The sequence below is a fragment of the Harmonia axyridis genome, chromosome 3 (assembly GCF_914767665.1).
Source record: "Harmonia axyridis chromosome 3, icHarAxyr1.1, whole genome shotgun sequence".
Taxonomy (NCBI): Eukaryota; Metazoa; Arthropoda; class Insecta; order Coleoptera; family Coccinellidae; genus Harmonia; species Harmonia axyridis.
This window is the reverse complement of record NC_059503.1, coordinates 32084166-32106787: the sequence shown is the minus strand read 5'-3', so window position 1 is coordinate 32106787 and position 22622 is coordinate 32084166. Positions and strand designations below refer to the sequence as shown.

At 35.8% G+C, this 22622-nt stretch overlaps 1 protein-coding gene across 1 annotated transcript in view; it reads left to right on the top strand.

The window, feature by feature from the left end:
- LOC123677121 (lachesin) overlaps positions 1 to 22121 on the top strand; it is a 29146-nt gene extending 7025 nt beyond the window's left edge. Inside the window, exon 7 of the mRNA XM_045613627.1 lies at positions 19461 to 22121. Coding sequence (XP_045469583.1) covers positions 19461 to 22095 — 2635 coding nt within the window. The 3' untranslated portion in view covers positions 22096 to 22121. The remainder of the gene's footprint in view (positions 1 to 19460) is intronic.
- Positions 22122 to 22622: the final 501 nt, after the last annotated feature.

Sequence of the window (22622 nt, the reverse complement as noted above, 5' to 3'; positions counted from 1 at the left end):
ATTATTTTCTCTAGTTCTTCGATCAACATAATATTATATGTGAGGCTTGAAATTGATATTCTACATCTAAATGTAGAATTTCATCGCGATCGAATTCGCATTTTCGATATTATCTGGAAAACAAAATTTCAAACGGCCATACTTACGGAACTCGTGGGCGGAACCAATACGGAAGTATGCACAGCAGGGAGTAGACTACTGGGACCAAAGTTTAAAATAGGCTTCTCAATGGCATGAATTCAAGAAAGCCTTAAAAAATTCTCCTAGGAGATACAATATACACTATTGGAGAAATCCTAAAGGATTGAATGTCAATCTTCAATTGACGAAGCATGTAAATTATGGATGTTGAATGAATTAATATTCCCGACTTTAGGCTATATGCGTAGGAGAGAAAACTCCCCTCGTCGTCGACTTTCTCACTCCCCATTAAGAGGAACATTCACTCAATCCCAGATATTTAAATAATCAGAAGGATAGAGCTCGGTCGTGCCCGGTACTTGTAGTCCCTCTGGTCCTCTTCCTCGCGATCCCGCTGATCCTTGGATTATTATTTGTCAAAATTGGTATTCTTGTATTTTTCCACGAAATTACATATGAACCTTCAAAATGTTATATTAGAATACAATTATTACTCATTTAATTTGTAATAATTAAAAAAAAACATCATATATCCCATTAAGAGAAAATCTTAAGTTAACTAAAATGCATAGATCTATATAAAAAAATTAAGTAAGCACTGACGTCAATTCAGGAGTGCTTGTTCGTTAATACGAAAGTTGAGCAGGACTACAATATGTACACAGTGTGGTCCAACGAAAACTTAACACCTCGATATTCCAGCTTTAAGATGAAAATGTGGAAAATTGCTCGGACCCGTCAATTTCTGATTCAAGGGGGAATAACTTTTCCGCTCTCCGCATCCCCGTAACTGCAACCCTCTAACGGGGGTGAGTACGACCCTTTGATTTTGAATAGGGATGAGAGGTGTTACGATATCTCGTTTTGAAGATTTTATCGAGTACTATCTGATCCTGAAATTTCGCTTCAAAATTTCCATCGGTAACGAAATGGCAGGTAAAATAGTTGAAGAGTACTCACTTTTGCGATTAGTTTATTAAATGCTGAAAATGGGCACCATTCACTTCGATGCAGTAATGTAAGTTTTGCTGAAACCGTTTATGTACGTTACCCAAGATTTCTGGTGTAATTTGACGGCATTCATCAATGATCCGAGTTCGCAAATCATCCAATGACTCAGGTTGGGTAGCGTTAATTTTGTATTTCAGATGACCCCATAGAAAAGAGTCCAGTGGAGCAGGTCAGGTGATTTGGGTGGCCAGTCAATATGTCCCTTTCTTTCAATCCAGGCGTGACGAATATGTTCATCTAAGAACTGATGCACCGGTTGAACGAAATGAGGAGTGCTCCATCTTGTTGGAACATGATCGTTGGATGCTCTTCGGCATTCTCCAATACTTGCACTAGGGCTTGATAAATAGTGTTCTCCAATAGATCTGAATAAATTTGGCCAGTGAGATTATCGATTATAGAAAAAGGGCTGATTATGTGATTTCAATAAATACCTACCCTTCCAAACTTAATTTTTTAGGACGCTGATGAGTATGCACCTCACCAAATATTCTTGTTTTTTCATCTGACTAATTCGTCAATAAGAAACATATAAATAATTGAAAAAAAAACTATTCACTTCAAGTATATTGCAAAAAACATATAATTCATTCAAGGAATATGGCTCGCATTCAATTATCAGAACGTGGAGTCTTTTGAATTCTAGTAGGCGCTGAATCTTATGGAATTCTTTAGGAAGAGAATGGAATAATTTCATTCCCATATAGAGCGGAGATTTTTCAGTCAACGTCAATGAGGGGCGAGGAAACAAGAAAGGCGCGGTATGCCTTGTAATACTTTCGGCTTCGAACATTTCAAAATAGCTACTATGTCGATACATGATGACAGGGCCCCCGCAACCGCGCGTGCACCGCACGCGGGCGCCACCCATACCAGACACCACCCATATGTGGTGACGCTGGTGCCAAAAATTTCCAGTCGATACCTTCCTGTGTGAAGGTGTCAGTGATTTTTGCCTGGTCAATATCTCCGAGTGCTCTCTTCAGCTCTTCTGCTGCACCCCGAAAATTCGTTCCATTGTCGGAATATATCTCTTTCGGCTGTCCTCTTCTAGCTATCATCCTCCGAATAGCTAAAATAGCTGAATCTGTGGTGAGTGAATGCGCTACCTCGAGGTGGACAGCTCTTATAGTGAGGCAGGTAAAAATCACTCCCCATCTCTTCTCTCTTCGTCGTCCTATGGAAACCAATAACGGTCCAAAATAGTCCATTCCTGTGAACGTGAATGGTCGGATATTTGGTGTCAAACGTGCTACAGTAAGCTGTCCCATTTTTGGAATAATTGGTTTTGATTTGGTGATTCTACATTTCTGACATTTCTTGAACGCAGACTTCACCGCACTTACATCGTTTAAAACGGCTTCCACTCCTTGATGAGCGAAATTTTCATGACAATTTTGGAGGAGTAGTCGCGTGAATTGGTGCTTTGTGGGGAGTATTATGGGTTGATTGGCAGAAATTGACATCTCAGGAGCTAGATTTGTCCGTACAATCAGGAGCAATATTCCTCTTTCGTCAAGGATTGGTGAGAGGTTTTTCAGACGACTTTTACTTGACAATGGTTTTCCTTTAGCTTTATATCTTATGTCTTCCCCAAAACTCTCCTGCTGGCACCGTTTGATCCAAAGGGTTTCAGATTTTTGAATCTCGGAAACTTCCAACTGCCCAAGAAAAACTCTGTTGCTTCTTCTCAGTCTGTCCAGAAGAATATCTACGAATCTCAACATCCAAGTAGTAACGCGTATCAACCGAGTCCATTTTGAAAATCGGTTGATGTCAGGCAGATATGATTCTTCTTCTGTAGTAACTGCTGTTATTTCAATTTCTTCATATGGAAGATCTTCCAAACTCACAATATTCTTCTTGGGCCATAAGGTTGTGTCCAATTCATACAAGAAATCAGGACCTTGCGTAAGTCGTCTTATTGCCGTCGTCTTTGTTGTAGGTTCTGGTGGCAATATCGGCCGAATTCAACTTTGAGGGAAGCCAATTCCAGTTGTTGATGTTTGTTAATTCTTGGATCTCTCCGATGCGGTGACTTTCGAACTGTCCCAATTTGCTTCCATCACCTTTGATCCAACAAAGTACCGTAGTAGAGTCTGACCATAAAAATACTTCGTCAATTTTTATCTCCAAAGTGTCCTTGATTGTTTTTGCGAGCCTGCTTCCCATCACCGCAGCCTGCAACTCCAAACGTGGAATAGAATGGGTTTTGTTGGAGCTACTCTCGCTCGGGCCATAACGAGAGTTACATCTATTTCGTCTTTAGTCAAAACTCGTAGATAGGATGCTACTCCGTATGCTTTCTTGCTAGCGTCGCAAAAGACGTGCAGTTCTATCTTATTGGCTTCAGGAATATTCACAGAATAACATCTTGGGATGGAAATGTTTTCTATTTGTCTCAAATCGCTTTGCCAAAGTTTCCACTTGTGATATAGGTCCTCGTCTATACTATCGTCCCATCCAATCCCATCTCGCCATAAAAACCTCTGGGAGCTTTGGTCTTCCTTTCTTACCATAACTTGATGGAACATTTTTCTGACATCACTGCAGAATCCAATTTTCCTTTGTCGAAATTTAATCAATACCTCCACCAATGATTGTAGCAAGTCTGGGCCAGATAGTAAATTATCATTCAGACTGGTTCCGTTCGATTTTGAGGCGGCATCAAAGACTAAACGAAGTTTCTTTGGCTTATTGGGGTTAATTACTCCGAAATGCGGCAAATACCAGCATCGAGGACCTTCTTCATTGGATTCTGCAGGAGTCAACTTCTTTGCATATCCTTTCTCAACGTAGCTTGTAATTTTCTCAGAGTATCGCTTCCCAAAGTCCCTATCCTTCTGTATTTGTTTCTCGACGCATTTCAGTCGCTGAATGGCAATTGTTTTGCTCTCTGGGAGATGGAGGTTGTCTTCCTTCCACAGCAGCCCTATCTCGAATCTGTTTCCTACACGTCTGATTGTATTTCTCATTATCTCCATAGCCCTCTTTTCTGCTTTATTCACGTTCGTTTTCATTGGAACTACTCCAAAGGCATCTGTGGTAAAAGATTGTTTCACCATTTCATGGAGTGAATCGTCGGACATTCCAGAACTGCAGATGTGGAAGGAATATGCCTGTTTTTCATGTCTGATACAGTTTCCTCCGTGAAGTATCCAACCCAGATTGGTTTTTGTCGCAATGGGAAGATTTTCGATGCTTTGAATGACTTTTCTGGCTACAGTGAAGCGTACATTGTCTTGACCCAATAAAATCATAGGGCGTTCTCCTATTTCGTGGAAGGGAATTCCTGACAAATGAGAATACCTTTTCCAATCGGATTCTCGAATCTCTTGAATGGGGAGAGCTAAATTTTGTACTGTTCTGACATTTTTCATACTGAAAATCTTAGCTCCGTCGAATACTCCCGATATCTCAATATTTAAACAACTTGAATCTTCATGGCGAGAGGCTAAATTGTTAGTCCATTGGATGCAAAGCGGTTGAGGTGTGACATTCAGTCCCAATCTGTTAGCTATTGACTTGTCTACGAGAGTCACAGATGAAGCTTCGTCACATAAAGCTACGGTCTCCAAAACAGTGTTGTTTCCATACAACTTCACTTTCACCATCCTCAACAAAATATTGCCTTCTACATGTTCAACTGTAAGCACGTTCTCATTGTTTTTAAATTCTGTCTGGGTTGAATGGGTATCAGTATCTTCGATTGATCTTTGGGTATCTTTATGAAGCAGCTGATGATGGGAACGCTTACAACCATTGATGTTACACTGTCGACTTTCTCTGCATTTCATGGTCTGGTGATTACGTCGGAGACATGAAAAACACAGTTTCTGTTTTGTAATAACCGCCCATCTTGTATCAATGTCGTCAGAGGACATTCTCGAACAATTCTCTATTTTGTGTCCTTTTACTGCACAATATTTACATTTCTCGTCATGATTATTTATATCTGTCGAAATCAAAGTAGTTTCTTGTCGATTTGAAGATAACTGAAGTTTTGGTTTTGTTTCTATCTTGAAACTCTTTGAACTATTGACAAAACACGCTGCAGTTGCCTTTTCATTAATCCAGATGGAAAAGTCGTTAAGATTTGTCGTTTCCCTTTTTCTCATAATTTTTTCTCCCCATTGGAGTTTCAACGAATAAGGTAGTTTCTGAACCAATTCTCGTAGTATTTGCGGATTTTGGAGGTGTTCAAAATGGTCCAATGATTTGATAGTAGCCACGAGACAGCAAACATGATTGGAGAGGTGAATCAAAGTGTCCATGTTGTTTTCTCTAATTGGTGAAAGATTTCTCACCTTCGTGATGAGCCCCTCGATGATTTGGTCAGGTCTAACAAATCTCATTTTGAGTGTCCTCAAAACTAAATCAATGTTATCTGGGGAGGTCATCATTCCTGATACTGCAAGCTTGGCTTCACCTCTTAAACATTTCTGCAGTTTTATCATCATTTCCTCTGAAGAATATTCGCATAATTTAGAAATACGCATGAAGTGTGAAATGAATGTTGGCCATTCTTCGGAATTGCCGTCAAAAATACAGAAATCTTTGTCCACAACTTGCCTCGCTGCAAATCTATTTTGCTTTGGAGCACTAGCAACAGACTTTATGGCTTCACTGATGGTATTGCATAATTGTCTGATTTCAGAAATTTCTTCATTTCCTTCTTTTGGCTGGATTTCATCTTTGGAGGGCGAATGCAAATCATTTATCCATTTTCTTGTCTTCTCTAAAGAATGGTTTTCATCCTCTGGCAACTGGCATTCAATATTCTGTACTGATAACTGAGATCGGTCTCCTTGAAGTTCTTCAATTTCAGTCTCTCGAACTTCTAGTTCTAAGTTTTTAACTTTCTAGTTCTAAGATTTTTAGCTGATTTTCTAGCTTCTTCATTTCGATCGCTTGTCTGATCTTCTCGACTTCAACGGCATGTCTTTTTTTACGAAAGAAAACACTATCTGATTTTGAAAGATTGGATTTCATAGAAAGAACAGATGAAGTTTTTGGTAAATCATTACCGACGTCTTTGGGTTCTAGGTATCGACTCTGCTTGTCTTTCTGGCTAGAGTTCACCTTGTTCACTTCCTCTCGTTTGTCCATTATATTATTTGTCTGAATTTCATCTATATTTTGGCTCTGAGCAATTTCTGATTTGTTCGACATGACTCTAGTACAGAGTGAAGAGCAACAGAGAGTGTAGGAGTGGTATCGGAGTACACATACTAAACTTATGTAGGTGTAACGTTTGATTCTAGTGGAAGCGACGACAGAGAGAGAGAGATCAGACTCAAAAAAGCATTCAAGCAAAGCAATCAAGCAAAAAAGATCATAGGACCTAATATATAGAAAAATAAGAATATTTAAATTCAAAATCTATTCATATAGATTTTTAATCTATCCCATATATTTTGAATATAAGAACACTTAGGTAAATTCAAAATCTATCCTTTAAATCATTTCCATATTTATTGAATATCTGCATCGATGCAACAGGAATTATTTCGCTTCCGAGTCTACCGATGATATCTGTCTGTCGGTGTGTAATGTGTCTGCAATGCTTTTATAACTAATTAATGAAATTTGGTATATGTATTCAGTTTGGTGAGTTTGGTAAGTATAGATTCAAACTATTCGACTTTTCAGGGGTGTGAGATGAAATACAGGGTGTCCTGGGAAGAATGCGACAAACGGATACCATGAATTAAGGTCATCGTGGATGACTCGTATCGAGAGGGTGCCTTCGTTTGGGATATACAGGGTGATGTTCATCTGATGAGTGAAATTTCACAGTGCAATGACTCTTGAACTAATCGATCGAGTAATTTCAAATTTTGAAGTTTTGTTACTCTTTATTACTATCGCCTTCCTCCAATATTTCTGAAATCGATTAAATCAGATTCGAATTAGGAAAAATTCAGACTTTTCCTATTATTGGATCACAATTTACACTGTACGTGAACATTGTGGTTTTTTGCCGATTAAGTAACCATAAAGAATTAATTCATATCTCTGTTTGGCACGGTCATACAGGGTGATCAATTAACATATCAATAAACGGATGCTTTTGGTTCATCAAAACATGAGTGATATAAACTCATAAATATTGACATAGAATATAATCGAACCTTTCAACTTTGAATTCATTTGGTTTTATAGCTTTCTCGTTTTCTCAATAAAATTGTTCCTATAAGGCTTATGCGAATATGGAATAAAACACCCAAATTTCCGTAACAACAAATCCGACTGAATGAACGAGCCCTCAAAAGCTTCTGAGCCCGACCATTTTCGACTCGAAATTCTCTAATTCTTGATATATGTACATACAAAAGCTTACAAAAATAATGAGAACCAGCCTTCGATGTTCATTCCATGCATAAGTATATGAATTCATTTTTACATTGCCTACATTTCATAATGTGTTTGCATATTAAAGTGATAAGCTATGAAGCCCATATGAATTGAGGAGGGATCCTTCACTAAGGAATTGAATACTAATCTATAATAAATCGAATGTTTTCAGTCAGAGATATCTGAACTTCACAGTAGTTACGTTATTTATTGGAAATAAATGTGTGCATCTCAAAATTGAATAATTCGAGAGTGTAGAGTTTATTCTTCTGAAATGTGAGTTGATATTTTCGTTTTCATATTTGTATAAAAGAATAATTTTTTCTTCTAAGAATTATTTCAAAATCCGAAACATTGCCAATAATACATTATGGTACTTATTTTCACTTATACCACTGAACACTCAACTCGTATGAAAAAAATTTTCTATAATATTTTACCATTCTCATGGAATATTTAAATCATGAAAAAATTGGGTTCATAAAATAAAATATGTAGGTACATCTCTTGTTGATTCGACCTTGGAATTTCTGAGCTATCTGTTATATGCAAAAGTAGTTAAGTACATTAATTATTCTGAGACCAAAACAAACAAAAACTCCTAATTTACTCCGACACTATTAAGAGTAAGAATAAAACTTGCAGGTGAAATCTCTGCAAATAGGCGTGGCACTTTCCTTCGTCGTATTTCGTTCATGAGAAATCTCCTCCCCATTGAACTTTATTTTAAGATCTGTCACAGCAATTATCTTCCGAAAAAATTGGGTTATTAAGAAATTCAGCTTTATATAGACTTTTGTAAGAAGAAAATAATTCAGTTTTTTTGATCTGATAACCCTCTGCACCACGGAATATCTTCCGGAGAACCTACTGATTTGTTTCGAATTACATATTTCGGTTATCTGTAAAAGGGTAGAAGAAATGGCAATATACAGGGTGGCCATTTGAAAACGAAACAGACGAGATTACAGACGAAATAAAGTTTTTCGATAGAAATGCTCGAACAGGTCGATTTCTGTTTCGAGGGGGACAACTTAAGATGTAGGTTACGGACGCATAGCGCTTCAACCCTTGCTACTACAACCCTCACCCCCAAATTTTGAATAGGAAAGATGGGGTGAGTGATACCTCATTTGAAAGGTATTTTTATACTGATTTCAGAACAGTAATTGTTTTTTCATTTTATGCATTAGTTCTCGAAATATTCTTAACTAAGTATTTGAAAGTGAAGTGGTGTTTTCATGGCACTTGTAGTGTTTTGTGAAAAATCGACATTTTGAGCTTCAAAACAACCATGACTGTGGCTTCCTTCCTAACTAACTAACGCATGAATATTTCGAGAACTAATGCATAAAATGAAAAAACAATTACTGTGCTGAAATCAGTATAAAAATACCTTTAAATTGAGGTATCACTCACCTCATCTTCCCTATTCAAAAATTGGGGGTGCGGGTTGTGGCAGCAAGGGTTGAAGCGCTATGCGTCCGTAACCTACATCTTAAGTTGTCCCCCTCGAAACAGAAATCGACCTGTCCGAGCATTTCTATCGAAAAACTTTATTTCGTCTGTAATCTCGTCTGTTTCGTTTTCAAATGGCCACCCTATATATACAAAAATGGCTTAACACGTTAACTGCCACCTGTACAACCGGCGACCAAGTGACTTGGTACTTGAAGCGCCAAACGAAACTGTGGTGTATCCCGAAAATTGCTATGTGATTTTCTCCGCTAAATATTGACATATTACTGTGTAACTAAAAGCATATAATAATTTTGAATTTCCATTTATATACAGATATTATTATGTATTAGTAGCCGGCTGTACAGGATGTCAATATTGAAAATCACTGGAAATCCTATGCGGCAGTTAACGTGTTAATTTTTGTGGGGTGTCAAGTTCATACGCAGCATTCATAAAAAAAAACTTATACTTAGATTTCAATGAAGAGATCGATTTCATCTAGAGTAATCGAATTTGAGCTTATAATGTTGTTCTTCGTGATTTGCAGGTATTATAGGGTCAAACTTAGATCGATGCCCCACTTTTTAAAATTGACTCACAATTTTGAAAATACTGATTTTATATTAATAATTTCTATGATTGTAGTTTGTTTTATTATTTGAGATGAAAAACTGTCTTTTCTTTTGACCTAGCATTTGGAGATTTTACAAAATTTTGTTTTTTGTGGAAAACTTTTTTTGGGGATAGATGCCTACAGATGATTAGTTTCCCCATCATAAAAATACTGAGAGGGGTAGATGCCCTTCGCACTTTGTAAACAGAAGTCCATAGAAAATTCATGAGATTTTCTACGCCTTAAGCGGAAATGTCCTTTAAAAGACATGAGTCAAATTAAAAAAAAACTATTTGGCATTTTTTGAATCTTCAAGCTGTAATGAATCACTATAATTATATTTTGAAAGCATTTATTCAACGGAAATATAATTTTTATAATATTATTAAACGTTTAAAAATGAATCTATTGAGAATAGTTGGAAACCAACACCAAGTATTCAAATAAAAGCTTGTAATTTCTTGTACCCTATACTTTATCACTAATATAAATACATTGTGAACTTCGCCTCATTTATCAACATGAAGTTTACTTGTTGTTCTGAAATGGATGAAATTCCAAATTGTAGGAATATTTAACTCCCACGGTTCTCTTATTTATTTCATCGAATACAGCTTCTAGTTGCTCTGTGGTTCAAGAACATAATCGATCGAGCTCGTACTCTTTCTTCCTTTTATACTTGGCATGGTTCTGCTATACAATCAGTTAAAGGTTCAAATCGGGAAACATAAAATATAACACAACAATAAAATTATCTTGAAAAAATTGGCACTTACCCATATCACAGTGTATGAAGGGATATATGCACTTACCTATCTATACCTCGAAAAATAAGGTCAACTTTCCTTTCGGATAGGAATAGATGTCCTCACATTTTTTATATAAATAAAAAACGAAAAAGAAACCATTTATACTTAGATGCATATTTAGTTAACCAGTTTATTGACGTTAAAAAAAATATAACGGAATTTATAAGTGCTTCAAAAGTTATACGGTAAATACTAATTTTTGAAAGTTCTTTGTGTTGATTTTCACACATACTAGTTGAATGCGCATAAAAACCGTGGATAACCGAAGTTAAGGTCACTATGGCTCCTACTTATAATAATTAATTAATAATTAATTTTTGCCACGATTTAGATATTTTGAAAATAAGGCATCATCTATCCGGGTTATACCCTATGTATATTTTAATGGCATATACCAAAAGGAAATAAATCACACATTCCAAGTATGCTTTATTTTTTTCATATCCTTTTTTCTGCAAGCGTGCGCTTCCTACAATTTCCCGCACACATTTTAAATCGCAAATTATCAATTTATTACACTGTGCGGTAAAAACCCCTGTAATTTTTCATTCTCCACCGAACGCCCAACTAACGCAAATGATGTTACCATATACAGGGTGTTTCCTAAACATGCGGCAAAAATTCAGGGGGTTGTTCCTTGGACTATTTTAAGCATGTTTTGTCCTTGGATGATTTTTGAAAAACCTCTTTGTTTCGAAGATACAGGGCGAACAACATTTTTCATATTTTTAAAATTAATAATAGTTTAAATAAAAATGCGTACCGCACTGTGTTTACTTAGTAGGTACAATTTATTTTTAAATTTGTTTAACAACATTCCAATTACTAAAAACGGCCAGTTTTTTGACTAAAAACTACTAATACATAATACATCACAAAACGAATTCAAATGAAAACCGTGTTTAATCTGTATTCCTTTACCATCTGCACTTATCAATTTTTAGTCAAAAAACTGGCCGTTTTTAGTAATTGGAATGTTGTTAAACAAATTTAAAAATAAATTGTACCTACTTAGTAAACACAGTGCGGTACGCATTTTTATTTAAACTATTATTAATTTTAAAAATATGAAAAATGTTGTTCGCCCTGTATCTTCGAAACAAAGAGGTTTTTCAAAAATCATCCAAGGACAAAACATGCTTAAAATAGTCCAAGGAACAACCCCCTGAATTTTTGCCGCATGTTTAGGAAACACCCTGTATATGGTAACAATATGCATAATTATGCCTGTTGTTCATTCATTGTATATGAATATCAAATATTTCGAGTTTCAGTTCATTTCGTGCGCTTGCGCTTGTAGAAAAAATGTTGTTCCTGAATCTTGCGGAAAGTGCATTACCGCTTTGCGTCATTTGGTAAACGGCAGTTTCGTGCGGGAACTTTGCGCACTTTTCAGGAAAATGAAGATTTGATTTCTTCAAGGAAAGTCTTCCAAAAAATTCATAAGTGACATTTTGTGGAAAGTATCATTATACAGGGTGTTCTGATTTGTTTCCGACAAACTGAAATGGTTGATAGATCACATCATTCTAAGCAAAAAAGTTCCCATGAACATGGGTCCGGAAATGCTTCGTTTCCGAGATACAGGGTGTTAAAGTTGAAAAAATAATTCGCGTTTTCTTTAATATGTTTTGACTGCTTCGAAATCCTTTCATGAAATTATTCCAATTCAAATATTAAATTCAAATTCAATATGAAAATTTCTAAGGCGGAATGCATGCGGATTTTCTATTGCCCACTAATAAGTAGAAGTGGTATGCTATGTGATTGTTGTTTTTAAGTGTTCTGAATATTCTGTTTCCTGAAATATTGAGTTGTTGGGATGCTTCACGAATACTGAGTTTTTTATTTTCATCGAAGGTCTGTAAAATCCTATTTCACTGTAGATGATTTCTTCTTTGTATGCTTCGTTCGGGCCTCTGGTAACCAATACCAATTTCCTGTATTCGTTGATAAGCTATTAACTTAGTTAACTATAATTATAATTAATGACATCTAAACCTAACACACTTTAAATCTGTCATTGTGTATAGCCATTTTAAATCTATTGTGGTTGCCATGGAAAACCAGAATAATCATGTTAGATTTAGATGTCATTAATTATAATTATAGTTAACTCATAACTTAATACAGTTTTACTAATTTAATACAATTTTTGAAATACCTTTTGTGTATAGTAATGTTGAATATGCAGACATAATTTTTGTTTATGGTTTCTGTAATGGAAATGCAAGAGCTGCTGCACGTGAATATGCAACAAAATTTTCCAAATCGTCGGCACCCCAAATATGAAGCATTTCAAGCAGCTTATCAACGAATACGGGAAAATGGTATTGGTGACCGAAGGTACGAACGAGGCCTACAAAGAAGAAATCATCTACAGAGAAATAGGATTTTACAGACCTTCGAAGAGAATAAAAAACTCAGTATTCGTAAAGCATCCCAACAACTCAATATTTCAGGAAACAGAATATTCCGAACCCTTAAAAACAACAATTACAAAGCCTATCACTTAACTCCTGTTCAAGCCCTCCATACTGGTGACGAAATGAGAAGGGAGCAATTTTGCAGATTTATTATTGCAAGAAATTATGAAAGCCGGATTTTTTATAAAAAGTAATTTGGACTGATGAGTCAACTTTTACTCGAAGAGGAATAGTTAGGGGAAAGTCGGGTAGTACGGGACACCTAAGCTTTTTAATTTTTTTGAGGAAAAGTACATACAAAAAAATGGAAATTGGCATAACTAGATCATCCCAAGAAAAGGAGAATCAATATTTTAAATGAAATAATTTTTGAGAAATGACTCCAATCCAGTTTTCAATGCATAACAAAACGCTACATTTTTTGAGACTCTTAATTGTGGAGGGTAGCATGGGACAGGTAATCAAAGGAGAAAATGTATCAAATAACTTTATTGAAAGAAGCAATTTAACTGGGTTAATGTTTACAAAAGTTGCATGTATAAAAAGATGACTTCAAATCGAGGTCTGCGCAGTCTTCATGTGCCCATTCTTTACATTTTTGACATTGTATCCAATCTTCTTCAAAATTTTCCTGGCAAATTAAGCAAGAATAATCTTTATTTGAACTATCATTATTGTTGTTCATATCATTTTCTTTATTCAGTGTTGTGCTTTTATTCTTCATTTTTGTTGTTTTATTTTTAGCTGTAATTCCATCGAATTTTACTTTTTTTGATACTTTTTTAATTTCGGCTTCTTTAGATCGCACCTGTTTCTCTTCTAAAGAATTTTTGTAAGGGGTAGATGTAAGAATTTCACTCCTTTGGGCTTTCCTTCTTCTCTTGTCCAATCTTCTCTTGCTACAGCCCGGAATATTATCCATATCTTTGACATGTTCAACAAGAAGGTTTTCATATTTCAAAGGAAACGTGGCTTCATACCTTCCAATTTTAGGTTTTGAATGTATGTATTTCCAAACCATTGTTTATAGCTGTAACTCGTCTGTGTAAGATAAATTTTGGTACATCAAACCTTTTAGCTGCATCTCTTATCGCGTGGTGCTCTTCTGTTACATATTTTATAGCCCGAATGAGGTTTTCTTCAGTCCAGGAACCACGATCAGTCGTCCTGCCCTTGAATTTTGGTATTCTGTAAAAAAAATACAAAACTAAACATTCTTTAAATTGTCCCAAGGTACCCGAATTCAATATGTCCCAGGTTACCCGAAATGCAAAAAATCATTAGGACAGTGACGACTTCTAACCATTAGATTTTTTGGCGGATTTTAAATACAAATCGATTTTAGAATCCCTAAATTATAATCTCCATAAGGTAGAAACACATTAGCTTACCTAACCAGCTCCTAACACACACCAAAAGTTTACACTGAACGATCAAAATTGCGGGGAAAATGTGAAAATATTGTTAACGTCACACTCGCTTGCCCCAGCTACACCAACCGTCTGAGACTTGTTTTTCAATAGTAAACGTACATCCCGCCAAGCACAGATTGTACTATTGGACCTAAGAACGTAAAAAAATTTGAATGTCCCGAGATACCCGATGTCCCGGGGTACCCGACTCTCCCCTAATTTTCACAATTTGCATGAGTGGGCGATAGAAAATCCGCATGTATTTCGCCCAAGAAATTTTCAAAATGAATTTAAATTAAATATTTGGATGGGAATAATTTTTGAAGAAGTTTTGGGACCCTTTGAGCTTTCCAATATTGTGAATGGTAAAATATTTTTAAATATTTTAATTGAGAACCACCCCACATTTGTTGAACATCTGCCACTAAATATTAGAGATGATGTATTTTTCCAGTTGGATGGATCTCCGGTCCATTATTCTCGACCAGTCAGAAATTGGCTAAATGCCCTGTAGAGTGGCCTTTAAATCGTGTTGATTTTTTTGTTTGGGGGACAATAAAAAATCAAGTGTATGCTACCCCAGTTAACACCCGGGAAGAATTACTCTTAAGAATTCGAAATGCAGCAAATGTGATCACGCCGCAACAATTGTTGAATGTAAAACAATCAATCATTCAAAGATGTCATTTGTGCATTCAACAGAACGGTGGACATTTCGAACACCTTCTTTAAAAATTATGATGTTATTTTGTTTTGTTCTAAATTGTTACTTCTAAAAAATATTCAATTTAAAATTATTACAAATTTGTTTTTACATGTTTTAGAGATTACAAAAATATGGATTTGGCTTTAAATGCGTTTTTCTCTGAAACGATTGCCCCTAGCAACTTACATGAGATATACCTTTTCTAACTAGAAAAGTCAGGGGAATCGATTTTTTTAGTCCAGAATGACGTACAGGGTAGCACAGAAAAGTTGCAACGGTTTAAAGGAGACGAAATGATTGCCAGTGGCGCCCTCTAGAAAATACAACGAAATCGACCACAAATTTGAATTTCTCACCTCAAAAAACCCTATGTACTAACTTTCATGCGATTATTTGGAATCAGTCGAAAGATATTAGAGAAAACGCGAATTATTTTTTCTACTTTAACACCCTGTATCTCGAAAACGAAGCATTTCCGGACCCATGTTCATAGGAACTGTTTTGCTCAAAATGATGTGATCTATCTAAAGCGTTTTTTTCTGAAACGTCGCGACGTTTCAGAAAAAAACGCTTTAGATAGATCACATCATTTTGAGCAAAAAAGTTCCTATGAACATGGGTCCGGAAATGCATCTGGACTCAGGTGAGAGTGGCATCCAGACGACGCGTCGTCTGGATGCCACTCTCACCTGAGTCCAGATGCACAGTCATCGGATGACATTGAACCGTTGCCTGAACGGACTGTTCTCAATGCTGGAGTGACTTTAAAGATAATTCAACTCAACGTTCAGTCATTACCAAATAAAATAAATCTGCTTTCACTTTTGTTTTCTGAAAGATCACCTGACATAGTGAGCATAGTTGAGCACTGGTGTGATCCCGATGGGATGACTACTATGGTGATTCCTGGCTATACGTTGGTGTCGTTCTTCTGTAGAACTTCACGTAAGCATGGTGGAACCGCGATTTATGCTAGAATCGGTCTTCAGGTTAGTGACTTGAACATATCGGCAGTGTCACAGGAGTTAGAATGCGAATTCTGTGCCGTGAAGTTCGTTCTTGGTGGGGTTAAGTTTGGTGTCATCAGTGTATATAGGCCGCCTACAGGAGATATCCAGGTATTTCTAGAAAAGACCTCATATATTCTTCAGCAGTGCCAGTCAATAGTGAATCACATCTTCCTTTGTGGTGATCTAAATATAGACTTTTTGAAAGATAGTTCCAGACTGAAATCGCTTCTCAATGATTTGTTAGACTGTTTTAAACTAATTGTAACCAACTTAGAGCCAACCCGAGTATTTATCGACAGAAATGGCCGTATATCAGCTACAAAGGTTGACTATATACTAACCAATGTAACCACCGAAAACTGTTCAACGTCAACTTTTGAATCTCATATTGGCGATCACAAAGCACTTTTTCTGAATTTCACCTTCAGTTGTATTTCTGTTAAGCCGCCGAACAAGAGTAAAGTTAATAAATTATGTAGATCTATTTCAGCTAACAATCTGAATGAGCTCAGCTCACTTATTTCTCGAGATTCTTTTCAGACTGTTTATTTGTGCACTGACGTTGACACAGCTTATGATTCTTTCATGGAAATAATAAATTACTACATGGATATCTGCTGTCCATTGGGATATCGAAATGTCTCAAATCGACCAAATTCGGGTTGGGTTACGTCAGATGTTCGAATGGCTAGCCAAAATCTCAAAAATCTTTACTGGCTTCATGTTAATCTTAGGAGTCAACGTTCTTTTGATATATACAGAGACGCTAAAAAACACTTTAGACAGCTTCTAGAATATGCTAAGCTTGAATTTCATACTAAACTCTTATGTTCATCGGATAACCAGAGCAAAACAGCCTGGAACATAGTTAGACGGGAAACTGGCCGGGAACCAAATTATGAGGGATTGAACATAACCTTGAATATAACTGGTGTCCAAGTTTCTGACCCTCTACTTATAGCTGAGTCTTTTGCAGATCACTTTTCGTCTGTAGCAAGCAGAAGTATTGCTGGACGATATGGGAATAATGTATCTTGTTCATGCACAACATCTTCCTTACATGAACATACATTCTTTTTTCATCCCGTAAGTCAGTGCGAAGTCTTAGATACGATCAGGTCATTAAAAAATAAAAAGAGTGTTGGTGCTGATTTCATATCCGTTAAAATATTAAAAGCGATTTCCGAACATATATCTGAGCCCCTCTCTCGATTAATCAATCTCTCGGTATCATCTGGTATTTTTCCAAATTCACTTAAACACTCCTCGGTTATACCAATTCATAAAAAAAATGATGCCGAAGATATCTCCAATTACCGACCGATCTCCATTCTGAGTGTCTTTTCCAAGGTCATAGAAAGAATAGTATTAAATCGCATGTCTGGATTCCTCAATAAGTATAACCTGTTGACGGGATGCCAACATGGATTCAGGGAAAGAAGATCGACCCAGACCGCTTCTGTTGAATTTTTTGAGAGCGTCTATGAGTCTCTCGATAGGGGTCACCACGTGGCAGGTCTGTTTTTCGACCTTTCGAGAGCTTTCGATTGTATTTCACCGACGTTCATTCTGAGTAAACTCTATTCTCTGGGCTTTCGAGGAGTTTTCCTGGATTGGATTTGCAGCTTCATTACAGGGCGTACCATGTCTGTAAAGGTGGGCAGCCAGTGGTCAAGCAGGCGTATATGCGACCTAGGAGTTCCGCAGGGTTCTATACTGGGACCACTGCTTTTCATTGTTCTCATAAATGATTTACCCGAACATCTGGTATCAATCTTGATCAAATTGATCATTTTTGTTGACGACACCTCAATTGCTGTCTCTGCTTCAGACCTGAAAGATCTCAAAGCCATCTGCAAGTCTCTAATAGACCAATTTGAAAACTGGTGCAGAGAAAATGCACTAATTATAAACGTTGATAAGACTGAATGTATTCGATTTTCGCTAAGAACTGCGAGTGACAGCACATTTGATATATGCTACAATGACATATCATTGAAAGCGAAAGATGTTGTCAAGTTTTTGGGTGTTTATGTTGACGCAAATTTGAGGTGGTGTCATCATATTGAAAAGATTTGTAAGAAGCTTAGCTCATTTTTCTACATTATATACCGTTTGAAGAATTCCCTCCCCTTTGAAGTTTTGCTAAATCTCTATTATGGCTTGGTATATAGTCATATAGACTATTGCATTCTGATCTGGGGTGATTCTATTGATTTTAACAGAATTCTGGTGTCCCAAAAACGTATAATACGGTTGATTTTTAGTCTGCATCCACGCATTTCTTGCCGACCAACTTTTAAAGACAACAAAATTCTCACTGCTCCTTGTATATATATGTATAGAGCATTGATCTATGTGAAAAATAATATGAATAGATTTACCATCCTGTCTGATTTCCACAATTATTCGACCAGAAGTACTGACACTCTCTCTATTCCAGTGCATAGAACCACCAAATTTAAGTCTTCCATTATGTATAAAGGCATAATACTATACAATCATTTACCACAGAGGGTGAGGGCACTGAATGGTCGAGAGTTTGGGAAAACGGTGAAAGAAATATTGGCGAAAAAATCCTATTATACTATAAATGAATATTTGATAGATACGAACTTGATGTAGATTTTGATGTTAGCATTGTATATCTGTATTTTTTAGACTTATCCTATACACTTTGTGTCAAAGAGGATCAATAAATCATTTCATTTCATTTCACCCGTTTCAGTTTGTCGGAAACAAATCAGAACACCCTGTATGTTTTTATGGCATGTCAAATTGTAGGTCTGCAATATTGTCTGATATTTATGAAACAAATGGGATTTTGAGGGTACATATTTTGAAATATAATACAGAAAGTCCAGGTATTTTTGTTCGTTCTTTTTTTTTTGCACGAGATATAAACACGCAAATTCTCAACCCGTTTTATTGTGAAGAAAACATTGAGGGATTCTTTTCTTTCGTTTCGATTTTGTATAGGGCTTGAAATCTCATTTAAAATCTAAATTCAAATTTTTATTTCAATAAAATCTGTAGTTTTGAAATCATCAGGAAAACAGCATTTCCAACGGTCATATCATATATTTTCGTCAATTAATGGAACTAAAAGCAGCATTAGAATCTACACTGAAAATTTCTAGTTATTTTCGTTCGGGAGTTATTGTGTTTACGGACGGATGAACATAATAGTATTTTAGGAGGAATTCGTCATCAGCGAGTCGAACATAGCAATCAAAAATAGAAACAAATCTTTTTTTATTAAGGTCCTAGTCGTGAGCTCTCGAGTCATGACTTTTTAAAAACTCATTTAGATTTTGGACGATATGCTTGATACATTTGATATGAGTTTTTATACGTATCAAGTTATTCTGTGATATGAGAGAAATAACGAAAAGCGTTTTTCTGCTGTGTTAATGTATACTTATACACAGTACAGTAACAGAACGCCTTTCATTGGTGGAGCTCAAAAATGAAACTGAGTTTCTAAATAATTTCATGAACTTTATTCTTGCAGGAATGGAATTCATACAATTTTGGTCCTCCACATGGTGATCCAGAGCTTGAGTGGAAAATGTTCGTATTCAAATAGTATTCAAGCAGAATGTATTTCAGTAGAAGAAGAACAGTTATTTGCATTCATGAGAAATCTTGGACCCTGCAGCTTAGATTCACTCAAAATTGAGAATTCTTTCATTCCTCTCATAGAAATTTTTCCAGTCGAGTGCAGAAGGTTGAATTCACTTACTATAAGAAATTCAAGGATACGCTCAATTCTTGATATCGATGAAGGATTAGGAGGATATAAATATTTATATGAGTTGGACTTGAGTTTCAATGATATTAGAGACATGAATTTCTTGGGAAACATATCAAATCTAGATAGAGTTGTCATGCATCACAATCAGATAGAATTTTTGAAAAAATCAAATTTACAAAGAATTGTATATTTAGATTTGAGTTACAACAATATCAAGAATTTTGATCAATTAAAATGGACAAATTATGAATTGACAACCCTTAATCTTAGTCATAACGCGTTAGAAAACATAGGAGGTTTACTGATCGATTTGCCGAATGTTGCAATAGTGGATTTTAGTAATAATAAATTAAATACTCTGATCGCTAAGGATTTAAAAAATTCAAGAAACATAAAAATCTTGAATCTTCAGCACAACAATATTGTCTCATTTCAATTTGAAATGCTCTATCACAGCATGTCATATGAAAAGTCTATATTAGATTTATCCTATAATAAAGTTAGAATAACAAAAGAACTATTGTCTAATTTGAGCAGAACTTACTCTACTTTGTTTTTTGAAAAGAATGGTTTGCAAGACTTGAATTTTTTTTTGTCGAACGAGAGTATAAACATTTTCGGTGATTCCTTTATATTTCATAATAACAAAATAAAAATGTTGCATCCCCTTAACTTCAAAGGTATCAGATTGAAAAAACTCGACTTATCTTCTAATGAAATCGAACAGATTCTTCCATCCACATTTGAAGGTTCAATTTTGAACGAGTTGTGTCTCGATCGAAACAAGATAATGACTCTGCACTCTTCCAGTTTTTTCGGTTTGTCTGGTTTAAATCGATTGAATTTATCATTTAATCCTCTGACAACTATAGATGGTCCAGTTTTCAGGACGTTAAGTTTATGGTCACTCGATCTTTCTCACTGCCTTCTGAAAAATTTACCTCATGGTCTTTTCGAAAATATGTCACTTGATGAAATATACTTGAATCATAATAATATCGAATCGATAGAACTTAAAACTTTTCCATCGTTAAAAATTCTAGATTTGAGCAATAATAAAATAAAGAGTCTGCAGCCGAACATTTTCTCTGGTATAAAAATTACCACTTATTTGAATTTATCTGACAATCCGATCAAATCTTTGAAGAACGTTTTCGATAATACTGATATTAATAATGTTACTCTGACTGGAATATCATTATCTGCGTTGTCAGAAAAAGACTTAACAGGCTTGGATAAATTGAAATATTTAGATCTGAGCAGAACTGGAATCGAAGATCTAGGCAATAACACTTTCGATCAATTATCTTTGAAAACCCTTCGTTTGGATGATAACTCAATTCGGATAATACCCAGTAACTTCTTCAATTTTAATGATAAGTTAGTCTCCTTAAGTATGATACGAAATCCTATTTCGATAATTCCACTAGATTCTTTTAGTCATAAAATGAAATTAACGTATCTGTACTTAACAGTACATGGTAAAATTTTGAAGAAACGTTTTTTCAATCTGATATTTTTGAAAGAATTGCACATAGTCCATTCTCAAATAACGGAGCTACATAAGTATAGTTTCAAGGGTTTAGTAAACCTGAAAAAGCTCAACTTCAAGAATTCAACGATATTGAAAATCGAACCTGGTGCTTTTGTAGGATTGAGAAATGTTGTGGAATTTGACACGGAAAACTTATTCGCCAATGTTAGCTCTTTGAAAACGAAAACGTTCATTGGTTTAGACAGTTTAGAATCTTTGAACTTCTCCAAGGTCGGAATTGGGATTATTGAAGATGGTGCCTTCATTGGTCTCGACAGTCTTCTTAATTTGAACCTCAGTTATAATAAAATCGGAAAATTGCCGAAGAATGCTTTCATGGGATTGAAAAAACTGAAAATATTAGATCTCTCCAACAATAATTTAACTGGAAAAGAATCCACGTTCCCCATTGGAACTTTCAGGGATCTAGTAGAGTTGACCGACTTACATCTTCAACATAACAGAATCATCAAATTTCACATTGGGGAGTTTTCCAATATGAGAAACCTGAGATTTCTCAATTTATCTCATAATCAACTCAGCTATCTGGACCGGCATCTTCTCTTCCCGCTGAGAAATCTTGAAGTCCTCGATATAAATTCAAATCACGTGATAAAATTCGACTATCATTTCACATTCAAACACCTACCGATGTTGAAGACGATTGGTATAGGCGAGAACAAGTGGCCATGTGAGAATATGACCATAATGCTGAGCACTTTTGAAGAAAATGGAGTCGATTACCGTCGAATAAGTAAGCTGGAGTTCGAGGTTGAAAATATCGGTGGGATTTATTGTGTACATGTTTGTAACTATTTGTATTGTCCAACTGAAGAAGATCTGATTCTGACCATTTAACATTATTAATAAATATGTTATGAACACCTATTTTTATTTTATCTAGGACTTATCCTAACCCCCGCTTACTATAATAGAGAGTATCTCGATTCATTTTTAGTATCAGCTACAAAGTTTTATGACCTGACTTTACTTTCTAGTTAACGAAGTAAGTCAGTTAGAAAATATGTTTTTCATATCTTCGATAGATACCTAGGACAGCTCTCGATAATAGTACAGGGCCCCCGCAACCGCGCGTTCAACGCGTGCACCGCACGCGGGCGCCACTCTTAAGGGGCGCCAAAATCTCTTATAGACCGCATGAAAATCCGAAAGACCAAAGATTTTTGAAAAAGATTTTTTTTATTTTTTCAACAATTTTAAACGTGCTAAGACATCTTTTACACATCCAAACAAGTTCCCGAACGTCACAATCCCTATAAAATAACCTCGGCCACAGATTGCAATTATACGATTCTTTTCGAGTAAACAAATCATAAATAATCATCCCTTTGTCGGTACGTGATTTCTTTATGGACCACCTTGCA